Source organism: Amphibalanus amphitrite, unplaced genomic scaffold (genome assembly GCF_019059575.1).
Source record: "Amphibalanus amphitrite isolate SeventyFive unplaced genomic scaffold, NRLGWU_Aamphi_draft 000757F_arrow, whole genome shotgun sequence".
Taxonomy (NCBI): domain Eukaryota; kingdom Metazoa; phylum Arthropoda; class Thecostraca; order Balanomorpha; family Balanidae; genus Amphibalanus; species Amphibalanus amphitrite.
This window is the reverse complement of record NW_024882251.1, coordinates 143,790-162,092: the sequence shown is the minus strand read 5'-3', so window position 1 is coordinate 162,092 and position 18,303 is coordinate 143,790. Positions and strand designations below refer to the sequence as shown.

At 48.4% G+C, this 18,303-nt stretch overlaps 3 protein-coding genes across 4 annotated transcripts in view; 1 reads left to right on the top strand and 2 right to left on the bottom strand.

The window, feature by feature from the left end:
* LOC122365685 (DNA polymerase alpha subunit B-like) overlaps positions 1–3,188 on the top strand; it is a 43,307-nt gene extending 40,119 nt beyond the window's left edge. Inside the window, exons 10-12 of one of the 2 annotated variants that reach the window (XM_043337111.1) lie at positions 258–455; positions 816–1,005; positions 2,845–3,188. In XM_043337111.1, the coding sequence (XP_043193046.1) occupies positions 258–455; positions 816–1,005; positions 2,845–2,985 (529 nt within the window). In that variant the 3' untranslated portion in view covers positions 2,986–3,188. Of the gene's footprint in view, positions 1–257; positions 456–815; positions 1,006–1,866; positions 1,971–2,844 lie in introns of those variants that run through there. The other variant, XM_043337112.1, reaches the window with a different exon arrangement.
* Positions 3,189–4,300: 1,112 nt separating this feature from the next.
* LOC122365677 (putative carbonic anhydrase 5) lies at positions 4,301–5,215 on the bottom strand. The gene has a single exon (XM_043337101.1). It carries the CDS (start codon positions 5,213–5,215, stop codon positions 4,301–4,303), a length of 915 nt encoding a protein of 304 aa, XP_043193036.1.
* A 6,524-nt stretch (positions 5,216–11,739) lies between these two features.
* Positions 11,740–18,099, bottom strand: LOC122365675 (carbonic anhydrase 12-like). The gene is made up of 3 exons (XM_043337100.1): positions 17,187–18,099; positions 12,126–12,644; positions 11,740–11,879 (listed from the first exon to the last, which is right to left on the bottom strand). The coding sequence occupies exons 1-3, from the start codon at positions 18,097–18,099 to the stop codon at positions 11,740–11,742; spliced, it is 1,572 nt and encodes a 523-aa protein (XP_043193035.1).
* Between the last annotated feature and the right edge of the window lie 204 nt (positions 18,100–18,303).

Genomic DNA, 18,303 nt, shown 5'->3' with positions numbered 1-18,303 from the left:
TGATAACAGGGAATCACCAATCAAAACAGTCTTGCAGCTGGTTTGTGCAGCTTGTGCAGCACTTTTGTATATTCTTCGACCAAAAATGTAACTTTGACCCACCTATATTGCAGTGCATTCCACCACTGATCAAACATCGAGTGCTATTTAACACCCATAATTCCGCTCCTTCCGTGCGCTGACGGTGATCAGGGACTGAACGGCTCTTTACCCCGACGTTGGAGTAACGCCCCCCCCCCCCCCCCTGTGCGCGGCAGGTCACACACGCGCGTGCTGCTGATGCCGTCCACCTCGGACCTGCACGCGGAGCCCGTGTTGCCGACGCCGCCGTTCGCCGCCGCCGCCGGGCCGTTCACCATGCTGCCGAACCCGTGCTGCTTCTCAGTCGACGGACTGGTGGTGGGCGCCACGTCCACCGATGTGCTGATGCACCTCAGCCAGCAGGACATCAAACTGTGAGTGGCTGCCGTCAGTGGGCGCATTCTTGGAATCAGGCTCATACAATTACAGCTGGAAAATTGTTTATGAAAATTTCTGTTTTGAATTACTCAAACATGTGCGACATCCGTCTTAGCGAGTGGTTGGTTGGCGTGAATCTGTTTTTTTTTAACCTACATTTTGCTTTGCTCGCAAGTAATCATAATTCATAACGCTTGTTTGTTGATTGGGTCAGCGTTACCGATGCTGCTTACTGTGCCATATCATCTTGCGATGACACCTCTTTCCGGATGGCAGTTACCTGATCTGGTTAGCATCGTCCCCGCTGCTCCTGGACAGCGTGTGAGCTGAGTTAACCCGCTCTGTGTGTCGGCCAGGCCGGGCGGCGGCCCGTCCGACCGTCTGGCCCGTCTGGCCGGCTATCTGATCGACCAGCAGTCGTTCTACCCGCTCTACCCGGCCGAGGAGAGCGTCGGACTCGACTTCCAGCACTGGCAGCGCCACTGCCAGCTGCCCGTGCTGCCGCACGTGCTCGTCACACCCTCCGACTTCAAGGGTTTCGTCAAGGTGAGGTATTATGCCAGCAATACTGGCTTTTTCTTGCAGCAGGAAAACCAAGCGTGGGCCCGTTCCTGCCATGTTCCGTTAGTGGGATTTGGAGCCACTGTCAAGTTGGGCAACAGTAAAGGACTTTTAATGGCAAAATTGCTCTAACGCATTTCAATCATGTATTGGCGTTCGCAGACAAATTTGACTCGGATAATGTTCACTGTTACCGAATCCCGTAAATAGGGACGGACGACTGTTTGTAAGGTTTGGCCCAGTCAAGTCTGAGAGGAGTGATTTTCTACAGGCTCGGTGAATGAGTTCGATGCTGTTAATTAAGTAATTTTGCATTGGTGATGCGTGAATGCAAGCATTGATGCCTTCTAGTGTCAAATGTTTGCTCGGTTTGCGAGTTGCTACATGTCTTTTTGAAGTTTTAAGTAGGCCTTAGGTAGCTGTAATAGGCTAGCTATTTCATTTGTTTTTGAAATACTGATGTCGAGGAAAAAAACACTGGGTAAAGTGGGGGGAGGGGGTGGGGGCTAGTTGTCAGGACGAAAGTTCATAGCACATATCACTCAGCACAGCTGTATATTGTGCAGTCATATCTCCTTAGCGACAAAGATGGCCGTGCTGGGGCATCATGTCCGTGAGCTCCTGGCGTGCTGTCTTACACTCTCTCCTTTCCAAAATCAACTTCTCGGTACACTGGCTGTTGTTTTTAAGGCGCTCGTCTGTAGCTGGTCCTGGAGTAAAATACTGAGGGAAAACATGTGGCTGTTGAATGCAACGGTATCGTCTTGCCCCTCTACGAGGGCCTCGCTTTGTGATATTGACTGTGGCACTTTTTGAGCCCATAATATCCGGCTAATCCACCAAAAGTGTCTCAGGTTCTCCTTTTCCTGCTATGTGAGCGACACTGTAACTGTGCAAGGCTACACAGTACTCAGCTTGGAGCACCTTTTGAAACCGTGAGTGAACAGAACCGCAAACGGACCTATTTGATAGTCGTGTTAGTACGAGTACTGTGGGCTAGAAATGATCGCCACTTCGTGTGTCTCTTGATGATCACATCCGTTATAACTAGTAGGGCCTCTTACCGAGGAATTCCGACAAACTGGCCTTCCCATTGTCATTTGGCGTCGACGCCCAGTAATTGCCAATGTTTAACCTTTTAGTAACCAGGGCCCTGTTCAAGTGTTTGCGACCACCGCGGCTCCCGCGGTCGAAAAGGCGGGGCTTAGCTAACGGGCCAATCAGGACGGCGGTAACTGCCGTCTGTGTGTCGCCTGATAAGCCTGAAGGCTATGCGCCTTTTTGAACGCGGTAGCCGTGGCGGCCGCAGACACTTGAACAGGGCACTGGTGAAATGCCGCCTCGAAAATTATGGATTGAGGCCAATGTTTCATTGCTCACTTATAAGCAACTTTGGTGCCAGCTATGCTGAATTTATATTTTCTCTCTTCTTAATTTGAAAGGTGGGCATTAAGGAGCGATGAAAACACACTCCTTAACACAATCCTTTGTGCTGAACTTTGACTGCAGCCGTAACTGGGCATTGCCCTGTGGTTGTTTTTGGAGAAATAAACAAATAAACAAATGAGTCAGTCTTAGGCTTATGCACGATTTTCCACATTTTGGCATACCCTGTGTTGAAACATTGCCAGTATTTTTTTTTTGCCGGCACCAGTATTTTCCCTAGTGCTACCTTTCTCTTGAGCATTTAATCCAATGTCGGGTCTTCTTGTTATCACGCTCCGTTTGCATCCTCATATTAAATTATATGGTATGTCATCCTCATTTATAACATCATAAGGCATGTTCGAGTGCATGACTCCTTATTTTTTATGCGTATTTCAGGAGGTGTCTGGGTGCCTGGTGGTGAACCCCTCCCGGCTGTCGCGGGGCCAAGTGGGCGGCTCCTACGCCCGTCTCCGGATGCCGCCCTCGGAGCGCGACCTGGCCCCGGAGGTGTTCTCTGCCCAGGTGCTGAAGATTTGAGCTGCTCAACAGCGGCGAGGTGGTAGTGTGCGCGAACGTGGCGATCCACCAGCCCGGTGTCTCTTGGAGACTGTGAAGCTACCACTGCGTGAGCGTGATCGCCGAATGTGGCTTGCTAGAATGCAAGCCCTTCTACAATTGTCTGTTTTTTACTTCTGTTGGTCGTGTTCGCCTCATGATGCAAATACAGTTATGTGTCTGTATATTTATTTCTTATTGGCATGATCATTACGTCTGAAGCAAAAACTGTTGCTAGCCTTTTTCCATACGCTTTCTATAAGTGCATCTGAGCACCGGAAAGACATAATTGGTATTTGTTTTCAAAGCGCTTCTTAAAAGTTGAGGTATTGTAACTAGACGGTTAACATGACCAACTCCAGAGATTTCCCCAACACCGCACTTCAGTGTAAGTTTTGCTTCTTGTGTTTCTGGGTCAGAAATTTTGAGACACGTTGAATACCAATCGAAAAAATCAACGCATTCTGTGCATAGGCCTCCATTGAAAATATGACTTTCCTCTTTATCGTCTCCAACGGGGAAATGGGAGAATGCGGAAATCTTATTTTTACCGATGAAATAAAGCAGACTATACAGAACACAGATATAGATGTCATCAGTCAGTACCTTCACCACCATCACCACCACTGCCGTCCACCACCACCAATTACCCATTAATAATAAAATCGAAATATTGGTTATAACCGATTATATCCAAGCAGCAGACGCTATTGTTTTACAAACATACGCAATGCACGGTAACTGAACTGCAGCTTGTAAAGTCTTTTGTGCCGAGTAACAAAGATTGCTCATTCCAGATTATCGTTTTGAATGACACGCTAGGATTTTGTTTTGTAGGCACATGGGTGTACAAACGCGCTCAAGAGTTGTGTGAAATCGGGTAATATGCCATCCGTCTCAACAAATATCTACAGTGTACCTAATATGCTAATGGTGTCGTTGCAATTATTTCACGACAATGTCATCCCTGTAGGTTTATGGGAAACACTTGTTTCATGTACAATTTCTCAAATTGTAGAATTTATTGCATGGCAAGAGTAAAAATAAAACGTGTCGTTTAAGCTAGTTTGGAAGTCCACGCTTACTTGATAGTTGGAAGCGTTCCACATCAACCATATGCAAAGTTACGTCCGTATGGTAATTTTTTTCAGCGGTCAGATTGGTGCGTTTAGGTAGATTTGTTGTGCAGGCCTTTCTGCGTCAAGGCTCGACGTTTCTGGTTAATGTGTAACGCGTTCCATTCAAAGTATCTGCGACGGTTTACGGGTGCCGAATATGCATTGGCCATGCTCATGGTCTATCCTTCGTGTCGGCATATCAGGAGCTCATCTCTGCGCTCCTGAACAGGCCGGTGGTTACGGTGCATGTGGTGGCCATGCTCGTCCCGCAGCTTCCTCAGTTGGTGCAGGAATGATGACGAGACCTTTGCTGGCTTGGTGGCAACCAGCCAGGGAAGGCCCAGGGTGCAAGGCGGCGTGGTCAGACTGCCGATGTACCTGTACACGTTCTCCAGAGCCGTGTCCAGAACGTCCTTCAGCTCATCGATGTGGATCTCCTTGCTGTAGCTTGATGAATATTTGCGTACATGATGCATGTCTTTCTCGAGGTGGAACGTTGGAAAATGCATGTCGCCGTGGAAGTGCCTGTCGTCAGTGAGGAGAATGCCCAACGCATGCAGCGCTCCTTCTTGTTCTCTCGCCACATGGAATGGAACGCCAGCCAGGGCAATGTGCTTGAACTTCAAGTGCACTTCGGCGGCACGCCTCTCTCCCTCGACGGCATGTTCGGAGCCTTCTTCACCGTGCTTATCCCAGTGGAAGTGAATTTCTGCCAGGTCATAGTCGTAGCCTTCCTCCTCCACAACATTGGAGATCAGAGTCAGCGGACCATGAGCGCCGTTGTCAGCAACTTGTCCGAAACAGTCGAACATCATCTTGAGCGTTCTGCCATCGTTGGTAACGATAACATCCCATTTGTCGCTGTTCTTCCTCACCCACGGCTTAAAGAAGTCATCTTCACAGTGTTCACCATACACGTCGATGGGAGACTGCTGCCTGCTCTCCTCTGCACAGCGCGAGTTGGGGACGTCCTTCCACGAGTCAAAGTCGTGGTAGTTCCATGGAAGTCCATGTGGAGGCACGAGAGGACACGAGCTGGCGTCACACCAGGCCACGGCCAGCGACAGGAGAAGCACGGCGCGGGCGGCTGGCATCCTGGCTGGTAGACTGAACACACCAACACCACCCGATGCCGAGTGGAGGACCGGACTCGGGCCACACTCAGCCGGTGCCCCTCTTAAATAACTGCAGCCTGCAGACCCGTCCATTGCCTGGCGTGCAGGCGGCTCGCGGAAACAGCCGGGGAAAATGGAGTTTTGCAATAGGACAGGCCTCTGAAAACCGAGATATATCGACAATCCCTGGTCGCCGTTAGTGAACAACTGTAGCCTTTTATTTTGAGCTCAAAGCTATTATTGTTTTGAACTTTTTTATATAGAGCACCGTTTCCTTGCAACCTTTTTTAAGAACCGGGACACAATAAGGACTCGCGACACTGGACAGTGTCTCAAGAATAATGAAGCTGGCCGAGGATGCTTACATAAACGCGAAACTGTGACTTAACATGCGCTATTCCAGAATTATATAAGTTCCGTGTGTTTTGAGAAAGAATGCCTCTCTTTATAAATAAATAGACTCGCCTATTTTTCAACGTCCAAGATGCAGCATTATTAATGTTTACCAACGTAGTCTCACTGTATCGTCAACGACCGCGTAGCTGGCGACATTGGCTATTTTGGCAACAATATGACCAACTAGCCAAGTCTATAAGTGGTGTATCTCGCTTCCAAATGTTAATGTCTGGCCCAAGGCTATAGAACTGTCTGGCCGCTGGAAGTAATGTCCACCAACCCTCTACGACACCGCTTAGATTGGCACAGACGTGAAGGCTGTGACAGCGTCGCCTTCACGCTTTCACATACGTACACCCTTTTCCCTGAATGATGGCGATGGATAGCAACGATGGATAGTTCGCTCTTAGCTCGACCATATCTACATGTTTATTGATTGTACTGGTTCCTGAAAATTATTCTATGGCGTACGATGGTACACATTGGCATGTCTTCGGCGCTTTCGGAAATGAAAACCAAACCAAAGGAATAAAACCATGTTGGGGTGGTGCGGCTGACGGAAAATGTCACACTCACAGAGGTCTTTTACATCACCAGCAAGGACTCGTTTTTCCAAATTATAATGCCTACATACTTACCCGTTTCATGATCGGTGTTATCTGTGAAGTATTGAACACGGCCATTCGAAACCAACTGTTATTAGATATTTTGCGCCATCATGTTAAGGAACATTCAGCAATAGCATACTGCATCTCGGGCTTTGTCAAGCCGCTTCTTTTTCGTGCTTGATAACAGGCATATTGCGTGATGGTACACACTGTACAGTGCACAGTTCGTTGTAACACTGCAGCGCTTCAATATCATAATTTCATCACATTGAAACAAATTGCACAGATTATTTAATGTATGTAGTGTCAAGCAATTAAATAAAAAAATCTAGCGGGCTGTCACTGTCAATCGTTCTCATTCAGTCATTCGTGCGGGCTGCGTTGAAATGAAATTAGAAATAGAGTGTCTTAGAATTACACAAACATTTATATGTTGCTAAAAGTACGTATGTGCTCGATTCTAATGGCATACAAGCATCATACTTTTATAAGGCATCCTTTAACATATACAACACCGAAGCAAGCTGAAACAAACTGTGATCTAACGAAAATATTCTGACTTTTAAACCGTCCGAAAAAGGCGCGTGTGGACGTCAGGTTGCGACAACGCCCCAACAGCGGAGACGGCCAGGCGCCCGTCGAAAATCAAAGTGCGAGACATTTTGAGCCACGGTGCACTCATTCAGCAATCATCGTCATATGATGCCCCAAAGACGACCGTTGACACATAGTAGGTACTACTTTGGTAATATTATAGCGTTACCAGTATAAACGCCGTTTGGGGCGACTCATGGAACGAGCGAGAGGGTGAGCCTTGCACGTGCGAAATTTCGAAGTGTACCTCCAACTGACTTGTTCACGGCACCCTACTAAGCGGTCTCTAGCGATGTACCAAATTTGAGCACAATAGGCCCAGCCGCTCTCGAGATCTGGAAGCGGCACTCTGCACGTGCGCACTTGCAAAATGGGTCCCATCTGACTTGTGCACGGCACCCTACTAACTGGTCCCTAAATGTATAAAATTTGAGCGCCATCGGTCCAGCCGTGCTCGAGATCTGGAAACGACCCCTGCACGTGCGCACGTGCAGCAGCACCTGAACTCTGGCACATGGATGCCTGTGCATTGCCTAGTGGGTGCCTACCTACATGCCAACTTTCAGCACAATCGGCAAGTACCGAGATATTGCAACTACATATTACAAAACTGACACCTCTTCGTTTTGCACGTGGCACGTGCATAAGGGGTCACCCACATGCATTGGGAATAGTCCAATACTTGGTAGAAGGAATGAAGCTACCCTTCAAAAATTACCGCGTGTACATCTGTCAAGTGGTTGCTGAGATAAAAGAAGCCTCGCGCGTCCGCACGGCCGGCCGCTCATAGTTACTCAGAAGTTTCCGGTAATCAAGGAAAGACTACGCTCGCTTCGCTCGCTCCGTAACAACTTACATAACTGGATGCCGTGAACCAAATGGCCATGAACGAACGGGGTTGTTTGGAAAACCAAGTCGGTTGGATTTGGAAGCCAAAGTTCGCGCCATGTTCAGGCATGGAGGTTCTCCATTTAAGATAGATGTCAAAAACAACGTCACAGTGGTGTATGAGTAGGCATAATTATTTGTGGAGGGGGGGGGGGGGGGTGCCTTATTACATTATGGCCTTGGGACGCTGGATGTAAATTTCATTCAAAATGATTGTATTATCATCCGGGAAGAGGTCAATGAAAACCGGCCCACAACCAGTTTAGGGGACCCGTAAAACACTGAAACTAACATCGGCTGGCATTTTCCTACCATTGTCGGCTAATATTGTAACTATCGTGTCCATTGCATGTGCCATTTCATGACTACTCTGGTTTACTATTTCGGACGATAAAAAGAAAGCAATGATCGGGTAATTCTTGGACACCCTGTAGTCAAATCAAACTAATGCGCTTGTTGGTTTGAGTAGTTTCTTTTTCTTTTTTCGTCCCTAAATCAACATTTCATTTAATTCACAACAATACCTTGAAGAATGCCTAATGTCTGTTCACAGGCGAAATGAATAAATGGACTCAAAGAAATGTCAACAGTGATGCACGAAATGTTCGTTTTTATTGCAATCAACATTGGTGGTCCTATCGAGAGCGATCAATGATGATCTTGTGATGTAAATAAGGTGAGAAAGAGAAACTCATCGATCACATTTCAATTCTGCGGCAATGAGTCGTTGGCTTATATATGTTACAGGGAGTTTGAGAAATCCGTGAGTTTGCAAACTCCCTAGTGAGTTTGCAAACTCCCTGACCCATCAGTGAGTTTGCAAACTCACTAGGGAGTTTACAAATTCACTAGGGAGTTTGCAAACTCACTGACCGGTCAGGGAGTTTGAGAAATTTCAGAGCGATTGGGCCAAATAAAAACAAGTGTGCAGCATGTGGGTGGCATACGTGCCGTCCGTGATGTTAAAACAAAGGAGGCTAGCTCTAAGGCCTCGCACGCTGACAAAAAGCTTAAAGATCATATGCACACCATAAATACCTTTTTTATTTGAAACTGTTCAGTGATTTACCCATGCATGTACCGCCGCTTTATTTAGTTATACATTTATTTAGTTCACGTCCCAATTAGACCCGTTCCACTCAAGTGTGGCTATTCCAGAGCCAGGCTAAATATATCAAAGTAGAAACAGCTGACTGTTTGGTCACTTATGCTAAAGTATAGGCACACGCATCAATTCACGCCCATTCCCACTCCGCCATAGACGTGTCATCGAGAGCCGGCGCTACTGGCAGCCAGCCCAGCTGCGAATGGCGCACGCTGCTTGTTTGTTTTTGTTTTGTTGGGTTAGGCCCTTTCGGTCTGACAAGACCATTTCAGAGTCGGACGAATGATAGGAATTATAGGGGGAGACATTGGTCTGGGCAGACACCCTATATGCAGAGTCGCCGGGGCTGAGCCCGTCCGAATTGACAGACCGACCAAGCACTCTTTGCACCCGGCTACGGGGTGCGCTCCCTCGGGAGCAGCGGTGCCGCTCCAAGGGAGCAGCCCGCATGAGATAAAGGTGCCTGTCCAGCCCGGGAGTGGGGGTTTCGGCGTGGACGAGAAGGATTTCAGTATCCTGATTCCTGAGGATGGAAACGACGGAACGGAGGAGCACGTTGCTCCGAACTTCCCCTTTACATAGCCGCGAGAAGCTTTTTTTTTGGTAAAACAATGAAGGATCTGTAAGCTTTATGTCAGCGTGCGACGGTTATATAGGCCGTACCACTAGTCGCTTTTGTTTTAACATCACGGACGGCACGTATGCCACCCTCATCTTACACATTTGATTTTATTTGACCCCATCGCTCTGGAATTTCTCAAACTCCCTGACCGGTCAGTGAGTTTGCAAACTCCCTAGTGAATTTGCAAACTCCCTAGTGAGTTTGCAAAGTCACTGATGGGTCAGGGAGTTTGCAAACTCACTAGGGAGTTTGCAAACTCACGGATTTCTCAAACTCCCTGTAACATATACACCATTTTCGATGCATTTTAAGACAAATGAAGTCCAATTTAAAACAGTTGATTTCTGAATTAGAACAATTGACAGGCGGGTTAAAACACGTGACATTCAGCTTAAAACAACTGACATGCTATTTAAAATAAATGACAAGCAAATTAATATAAATGACATGCAATTTAATCATGAAATTATAGTTACTTCAAACTATGCTGAATAATTACGTTTTAGTGCAAATAAAATTAACAATGTGTTCGACTTCATATTTGCAATTGTGACAGTTCGTAGAACTTTAACATAGCTTTGCTTCATTGGATTAAAAATTCAAAATGACTGGCGTTAGAGCTTCCATACGAAGACATTGAATCCTACACTACATACACTCAACACTGTCCTTCTCCTTCTTAACCCGCATCCCGCTGGGGGGCCTGGATTTCCACGCCCTGCTGGGGGGGGGGGGGGTGTTTGAACACCCTTCCCCTTCTAACTCGGCTCCTGGGCCACGTAGCGATACGCGGAAGGCAGTGTGCGAGAGAGCGACAAAACAAAATGACGGAACTACTTCAGTCACTTTTTGCTCAAAGGTCAGTCAGGTCACCAGAGGTCATTGAAGGCCAAATGTTGCAGATTTTCAGGTCAAATGTCAACAATTTTTAGAAGCCGACACATAACTCGGGAACCAAGAGAGCTACAGCACCGAGGAAAGGCGCATTTGATAGCCCACTTAACGCTCTCTCTGAATATTTTTTCCCATATTTGATCTAACGTCAACGTTCTAGCCTGCAGGTGGCAAAAACTGCCAAAATGGACGATTTTGGCGGATTTTTTTGCACTTACTTATGACTCAAGCTTTGCACAAGCTAAACTTTACCTGCATCGCGTTCCTCTCGTCAAGACGCATCGAATGAACTTTAAGTTGACCTTGAAAGGTCAAATTGAAAAAATGACCTCAGGCCAAGGTCTTGACCTGACCGGAAAGGGTCATGTTGCGTATCAGCCGATTCGTATGGTGGAGCTTACAAATCTAAGGCGTTTTCATGACTCTAACAATCTAACATGCCTCTATCCATTTGCTAAAACCTGCTAGATACCCTTCGTGACCTGACATGACCTCATGGACATAAACAGGGGTCACGGGTGCTATGTATTTTTATGTTCATTGGGTCAACTGTCAACGTTACTTGTAAATTGTAATTCGGTGTTTGAAAGTGTTTAAAATGACTTTCGTCCAAAAGAGGCGTCTTTCAATTTTCTCCCTACAAATAATCATGTAGCCGAACACAATATTTGTGTTCATTTGCAGTAAAACATAATTATTCAGCATAGCTTTACGTACCTATATTTGTATGATTGAATTGCATGTCATTTATGTTAATTTGCTTTTCATTTATTTTAAATCGCGTGTCAGTTGTTTTAAGCTGAATGTCACGTGTTTTAACCCGCCTGTCAATTGTTTTAATTCAGAAATAAACTGTTTTAAATTGGACTTCATTTGTCTTAAAATGCATCGAAAATGTGTAGTAGCGCGGGCGGCGAACATACACGAGCCCACGAACTGGCGTTCTTGAACACATGCACTCGCATATGTGAAACTACTGATACTGAATCTGAAGGCTAGTTAACTAACAATTACAATTCTCTTGGAATTTCTGTGTTAGTTGTCAGCTGTTCCTTGCAGGTGACGCTGTCCGCTGACGAAAGTGATGCTAAGTCAGTCAGCAGAGGCTGTCGTCCACCTGTTACGCTGCCCATGCGGAATACAGATGCTGTTAGACATGACCCCTGTGCTGTTCGTGTAGTGCTGCGCCGCGCCGAGTCCTCTCGATGACACCCCTCAAACGGGCGCATGTTTTGCTGCTTCTTCAGCGTGGTCGCTCGTTTGGTCTGAGATGTGCGGGCGGATCGCTCGACTGCCGACTACTTGGCGTCGTTAACACACAGCACTGAAGTCGGTGGACGCAGTCGTGCAGCGATGTGTTCTCGTCATCATAAGAGATGATTAGTGACGGATTCTCCTAATCGTCGTGCCGACACAGTTCCAGCTCGTCGGTGTGCTGCTGCAAATCTCGGTAGTTACGTTTAATCTGTTGGCCTGTCTCGTCCTTAAGCTTTCTTAGTTCGTCCAGAAGCGAAGACTTCACCTTTGCCGGCTTGGCTGAAACCAACCAGGGAAGGCCCAGCGTGCACGGAGGTGTGGTCAGGCTCCCGATATATTTGTACACTTTATCTAAGACCTTGTCTAGTAGCCTTTTCAGCTCCTTGACCTTCACTTTCATGCGGAAACTGGATCTAAACTTTCGTACCTTTTTCATCTTCTTTTCCAGGCGGAGTGTGGGAAATTTGATATCACTGCCGCCCCGGTCGTCACTGATGAGTGGAATCCCCAGCGCGTGCACCGCACCCTCCGTCAGCTTAGCCACGTGGAACGCGACGCCCGCGTGAGACCGGTGCTTGAACTTCAGATGGGCCTCAGCGGGAAACTTGTTACCTTTCAGCGCGTGCTCGGAGCCGTGTTGGTCGTCCTCGCCCCAGTGGAAGTGCAGCTCCGCCAGGTCATAATCCAGACCTTCGTGTTCCATTCCGACATCGGAGTAGAGAGTCAGTGGGCCGTGGGCCTCATTGCTGGCCACCTGGTTATCACAGTCGAACATCAGTTTGAGCGTTCTGCCGTTGTTCGTCACCGTGACGTCCCATGTCTTGCTGTTTTGCTTTACGCGTGGCTGATAGGATTCGTCCTCGTCACACTCTTCGCCATAGAGATCGATGGGCGACTGCTGCTCCTCTTGCTCGCCGCAGAATGATCCGTCCAGACTCTCCCAGTGCTGGAAGTCCCGATAGTTCCAGGGCAGGCCCTCGGGCGGGGCCAGACCACAGCCCTGGCACCGGGCTATGAGCAGCACCAGCAGAGCCGCACCTCGAACTGTGGCCATCGCCAGCACAGCCGACAGTCCATGGACACGGCGCCTGGCCGGTGCCCGCAGGTGCACAGCACTTCTGAACCGCCGCCAGTGCGATACTGCCGCTTAAGTACTGACGGGCGCGGTGCCACCGGATGGGTCGCGTGCGACACGCCTCCGTCAACGATGCCTATGGAAATGGATCAGCGCGACCGTCAAATGGGTGACATGCACCAAGCTCCTTCCCTGTTGGTTGTCAGCTGTCACATTCCTTTTTATGCATGTAGTGAACGCCACTGAGGTGCTATTTCGGGCTAGATTTAGGAGACTGTGGCTAATTTTCTCGATTCAAGGCTTTGATCCGTGTATGCGAAGCTCAGATCCATAAGTATGTATGCGATAGTGTCGATGACGCAAGCGTGACGGTGATGCTTTTTATACAGAACATGCCAGTTGACTTTTGTCGTGACTACGAATGTCCTGAATGCTACTTCGTATCCATCTGTCGTACATACGAAGTGGCATGTAAAGTGCAGGAGGGGTGTATTTGCGGGTTATGCTCAGTGCCGGTTAATTGAGACTTTACCAGATGTATGACTATTGACTGTCAAGTTGAGAGTTGTGCTGTTTGGTTTGCTCGAAACATACCAGTACTAGCTGAAACAGCGAGGAACGCCTAATCGTCCACTGGTGAATCAAATTTCACAGCGGCATGAGTGTCTTTACATAGGCCAGGGGACGATCCGGGGGAGAGGCTTGGGAGCTAAAGCCTCTAGCCGAAAAAAAAAATACACCGCCCTGCGGAGTGACGAATCAGGGCGCCGCAACGATATAGATATCATATCTATAAAGATCAGAAAAAGGGAGAGAGACAGAGGAAGTTGTCTCCGATTTTCGCTAAAGGCTTTCACTTCAAATTTCACTAATCGTGCATTTTGGCGCTCCTGTAAGTAGGAAAACATGGTGCCCCCATGTCATTAGCCCCTGGTCGAAGAATATAAATTCTTGGACGATACCGCGAAAACGAAATGTTTCTTTCGAGAGTTTTCAAATCATTTCATGCACGAGGTCTTGGCCGAGTGCATGAAATTCTTTGAAAACTCGAGATAGAAATATTTCGTCGCGGTAGAGTCCTAGATATTATGTAGTTTCTGTATGTTTCTTGATATCGTTCCTTATCTGCTTTAAAAGGCCGAAATTTCCAGAAATGAAATACAGTTACATTAACCCTCGCCCGCACATGCCATTTTCCCATCCTAGAACGCACATGGGGGGCTGCCACCCCCCCCCCCCCCCCGGCGCCATTTCGTTCCTGTTGGAGATAGAGCTTCGCAGTAAACCAAAAAGATTCTTTGGGAAGAGACGACCTTCCAGGTCAGGTCAAACTAAGAAATGTTGCTGTTTTGGGTCACCGTTGGATATCAAGTGCGCTGCTCATCATACACCGATGACGATGACGAATTGTGGTACCAAGGCAGCTAGAACCTCTTTATCACACTATCCGACCAGGTTTTTGCTGCTGAGGTCATTTCAGGTCAAGTTAGGTCAAGGGCAATGATATGTGTTTGTATGTCTGTGTGTGTCTGTATGCATAGGTAATGATGTGTGCACCGATTGTTTATGTGTCCATATTAGATGAGATCATGAAATGAGAAGCTTTTATCAAAAATACAATAAAAGAAACTTCACAAAAGTAAATTCAGCTTGCCTATAACGCAATGTTTTAGATGACCTAGGTTGACCTTGACCCTGACCTTGACATCTGTACATCGCCGAACAACATGTTCTATGATAGGGGGAGGTAAGACTGGCAAAAAAGGCCGAAGTCAAGGTGTCAAAAGCTCACAAAACCCATAGCCAACGCAAGATATTGGATATTTGTCATTTGGGTCATGACATGACCTGAAAAACAAGGTCATATCCCCGAAACCACAAACCACAAGAACTTGAAATTTTCAGTGGACATGTAGAAAGGATAGAGGAGCATATTGAATATCAAGTGATTTTGGTCGAATTGATTTTTGGTACATATATTCAGCAGCATGTACACATCTCAGCGACAGCACTACGACTCAATATGGCCACAATTGGCCTTCACCACTGTTTCGAAACGTCCCTCTGCGGAGGGCAGGGGCGCCGCACGGTGTCCTCGCCAAGATTCGACCATGCCGTCTCGAGGGACAACGTCAGGGCGATGATTTTGCTGTGTGGCGTTGCACACACCTTCCTCTCTAAGATGGTTCAGATGGCGATGTCCATCGGGTTTAAGTCTGGACTTGATGGTGGCCAAATGTCTTTGTCCCACAACCCAGACATGTGGGTCTTGCATCACTGCTGAGTGATATTGGCCGTTTGGGACGGCGCACTGTCCTGGACCAAGACGTTTCCGTCTTGGAAGACTGTGTGGCCCAAGGCAAAACATGTTCCTCCAGCAGATGGACTTAACCCTCGCCGGCCGAGGGGGGGGCGGGTGCCGCCCCCCCCATAGGGTTTTTTTTCGCGATAGCTCCGAACACGCTGGCGATAGAGAGCTGAAACTTGGCATACCTGATTTTTGATTCAAGCCGGATCTTTTGACACCAACCGCATTTTTGGGTCAGGTCACTGACCTATGACGTCATAAGTGAACCTCTGCACGGTCTTCAGATGTCGCAACTTCGCAACGCCCTCACTGCCAGAGGAGATGTCACAGGAAAATGAAACTTGCAGGATCTAGTATCCATTATGAGTCTCACAACTTGTATATCTCGGATTTTTCCTAAAGGTCATATGAGGTAAGGTCATTTTCGTGACCTCACCATTATAAGTCAATGGGGAAAAATGAAAACTGCTATTCTGGCGCCGGGAACGATCTCCAACTATCTCAAGCACACAGAATCGTGTTTTGATGCACTCCTTGCAAGGTTAGATGCCTCACTTTTGCAATGTTGACCTTGCGTGACGTCATTTATGACGTCATCAAGGTCATATTAGTTTTTCGTCAATAACTCTTGATCAAATTGAGCTAGCGAGTTGGGAAAGCCACCAATGGACTCAGGAAGACCTGCCGAATCGAATGATATGCGACATGACCTCTTTCGACCAACTTCGTGACCTGGGCGTGCTGACCTGACCTTGACCTGAGGTCAACACCCCAAGTTGACCTGACCCGGACAAAAAGTATATCATTCGAAGCGCCTGAGCGAGGCACACACGATGCTGCCAAAATCGCGGCTCTGCGGCCGTTTTTGCGAAGTTATTCACCAAAAACTGAACCGTACCTTGGGGCACTTGACCTGACCTCAGAGGTCACCGGTTGACCTAGGACCTTAAAATCGGGTACCAATCTCTGCGTCTCGTAACGGCGCACACGCTCGTTTTTTCCGCGACGCGCTAGCTCCACCAGGGACGAAACGGCGAGGGGGGTCGTACCCGCCCCCCCCCCCCCTCGGCCGGCGCGTATGTAGAAAACCAATAGGTCCGGCGAGGGTTAAACCTTTGAATTGACTTTCACACCCTCCTTGATGAAGACCAAGGGCCCTTTTGAGCCGTCAGATGCGACGGCAGCCCAGACCATGACACCAGCAGGCTTCTGGCAACGAAAAATGGCCCGGATAGCAGGATCGACGCTAGTTGCAACTCCGGAACACTGGAGGGTTTCTTTAGTTTGGCAATCATTGTATAATTATGTTTTTGAACGCAGCTTTGACACACCTCACAGATTTGCTGAAAGAATGACTGAAAACACTGATATCGCACCTTCTGTTGCGGGGGTGAACAATATCGTCGAAACTAGGTTTACCATGAGGGTAGAACTTTAGAAAAAAAAATACTGACTTTAATGATTGTTTATGACCTTTGATTTGTCTTCGAGAAGAAACTAGAAATTGGAAAGGACACACTATTTATTTATCCACGGAATGTTGAAAAATACATACGTTTCCTGAGCTACATGTATTGCAAAACGCACACATTCAAACAAAATATTTCGAAGGAGGTAACAGCAGGCACGTTTACAATCGGTACCCACACAACACATTCAATAAATCATAAATATACACTACATGAATAGCTACAGAGAGCGCACGATCAATAAAAACCATTAGCACCGAAGTTACCAGCAGCCCCAAAGTTACCAGCAGCTCCGGAGTTAACAGCAGCCCCGAAATTACTAGCAGCTCCTAAGTTACCAGCAGCCCCGAAGTTACCAGTAGCTCCGGGGTTACCAGCAGCCCGGAACTTACCAGCAGCCCCGAGGTTACCAGCAGCCCCGAAGTTATTAGCAGCTCCTGAGTTACCAGCAGCCCCGAAGTTACCAGCAGCTCCGGAGTTACCAGCAGCCCGGAAGTTACCAGTAGCTCCGAAGTTACGAGCAGTCCTGAAGTTATCAGCAGCCCCGAAGCTACTAGCAGCTCCGGAGTTATCAGCAGCCCCGAAGTTACCAGCAGCTCCGAAGTTACGAGCAGCCCCGAAGTTACCAGCAGCTCCGAAGTTACGAGCAGCTCTCAAGTTACTAGCAGCCCCGAAGTCACCAGGAGTCCCGAAGTTACCCAGAGAGAAGAACCCTTCATTAAGACATGACTGGCCTCCAAGAGTCTTCTTCTGAAGTGGACGAACGTTATGCTTGATGACGCTGCCCTTTTCATCTCGCAGCTTCCTGAGTTCGGCGAGGAACTCTGGTTTGATGTAAGTGGGTTCAGCCGACACCAGCCAGGGAAGCTTAAGCGTGCACGGCGGTGTGGTCAGACTTCCCGTGTACTTGTACACGTTCTGCAGCACCCGGTCGAAGAGCGTCTTCAGCTCGGCGACGTTGATGGTCATGTTGAAACCGGTGTTGTACCTGCGCACCTGACTCATGGTGTCCTCGAGGCCGAACGTTGGGAAGCCGGTGTCGGAGACCAGGTTGAAGCGCTCGCCGGCGCCGGCGATCAGCGGCACCCCGACAGCGTACAGCGCACCCTCCGTCAGACGCACCTGGTAGTAGGACGTCAGCGAGTAGGTCACGTGCTTGAACTTGAAGTGCGCCTCGGCGTCGAATCGCTGACCCTCGATGGCGTGTTCGGAGCCCTTCCTGCCCTTCCCACCCCAGTGGAAGTGCACCTCTGCCAGCTCGTATCGCAGGTCCTCCTTCGACACCTGCAGGTCACTCTGTGCCCCGGGGAAGAACAGCATCATGGGGCTGGCCAGGCCGTCCACGGCGCCGAAGCAGTCGAAGTCGATCTTGAGTGTCCTGCCGTCGTTGGAGACGACCACCGGCCACCAGTTCCTGTTGAGCGCCACGTGCGGTGGCTGAGCGTCCGAGGCCCCGCACCGACCGCGGGTCAGATCAATGGGCGACTGCTGCTTGCTGATTTGACCGCACTGCGAGCCCTCGACGCTGTTCCAGGCGTGCAGGTCGTGGTAGCTCCAGCCATGGCCCTCGGGCCCCACCGGCTCACAACCGCTGCTCCATGACGACCGCAGCAACACCAGCAAGACGACGGAAAGAGCTGCAGCCATGTTGGGGCTGATCGGCAAAGAGCGCTGACCCGTCCTTGTCCGATGCAAGCCAAGGCACAACTGTGAATCCCATTCAGTAACTGACCGCTTAAATAGTACTGAAACGCAGTTACTATCCCGATTGAAAAATACAGTTTCATGACAACTTATCCTGTCATTGGGAAACACAGGATCAAATAACACCGAGCATGACTGTTATATAAT

What these genes read in the sequence shown, in the direction of transcription:
- LOC122365677 (XM_043337101.1), bottom strand. Translation starts at nt 5,215, where the DNA reads ATGCCAGCCGCCCGCGCCGTGCTTCTCCTGTCGCTGGCCGTGGCCTGG.
- LOC122365675 (XM_043337100.1), bottom strand. Translation starts at nt 18,099, where the DNA reads ATGGCTGCAGCTCTTTCCGTCGTCTTGCTGGTGTTGCTGCGGTCGTCA. An exon ending in TCAGAAGAAGACTCTTGGAG is followed by an intron (nt 12,645 to 17,186) that starts GCCAGTCATGTC and finishes CGATGGCCACAG; the next exon opens with TTCGAGGTGCGGCTCTGCTG. An exon ending in CGTGGCTAAGCTGACGGAGG is followed by an intron (nt 11,880 to 12,125) that starts GTGCGGTGCACG and finishes GGTTGGTTTCAG; the next exon opens with CCAAGCCGGCAAAGGTGAAG.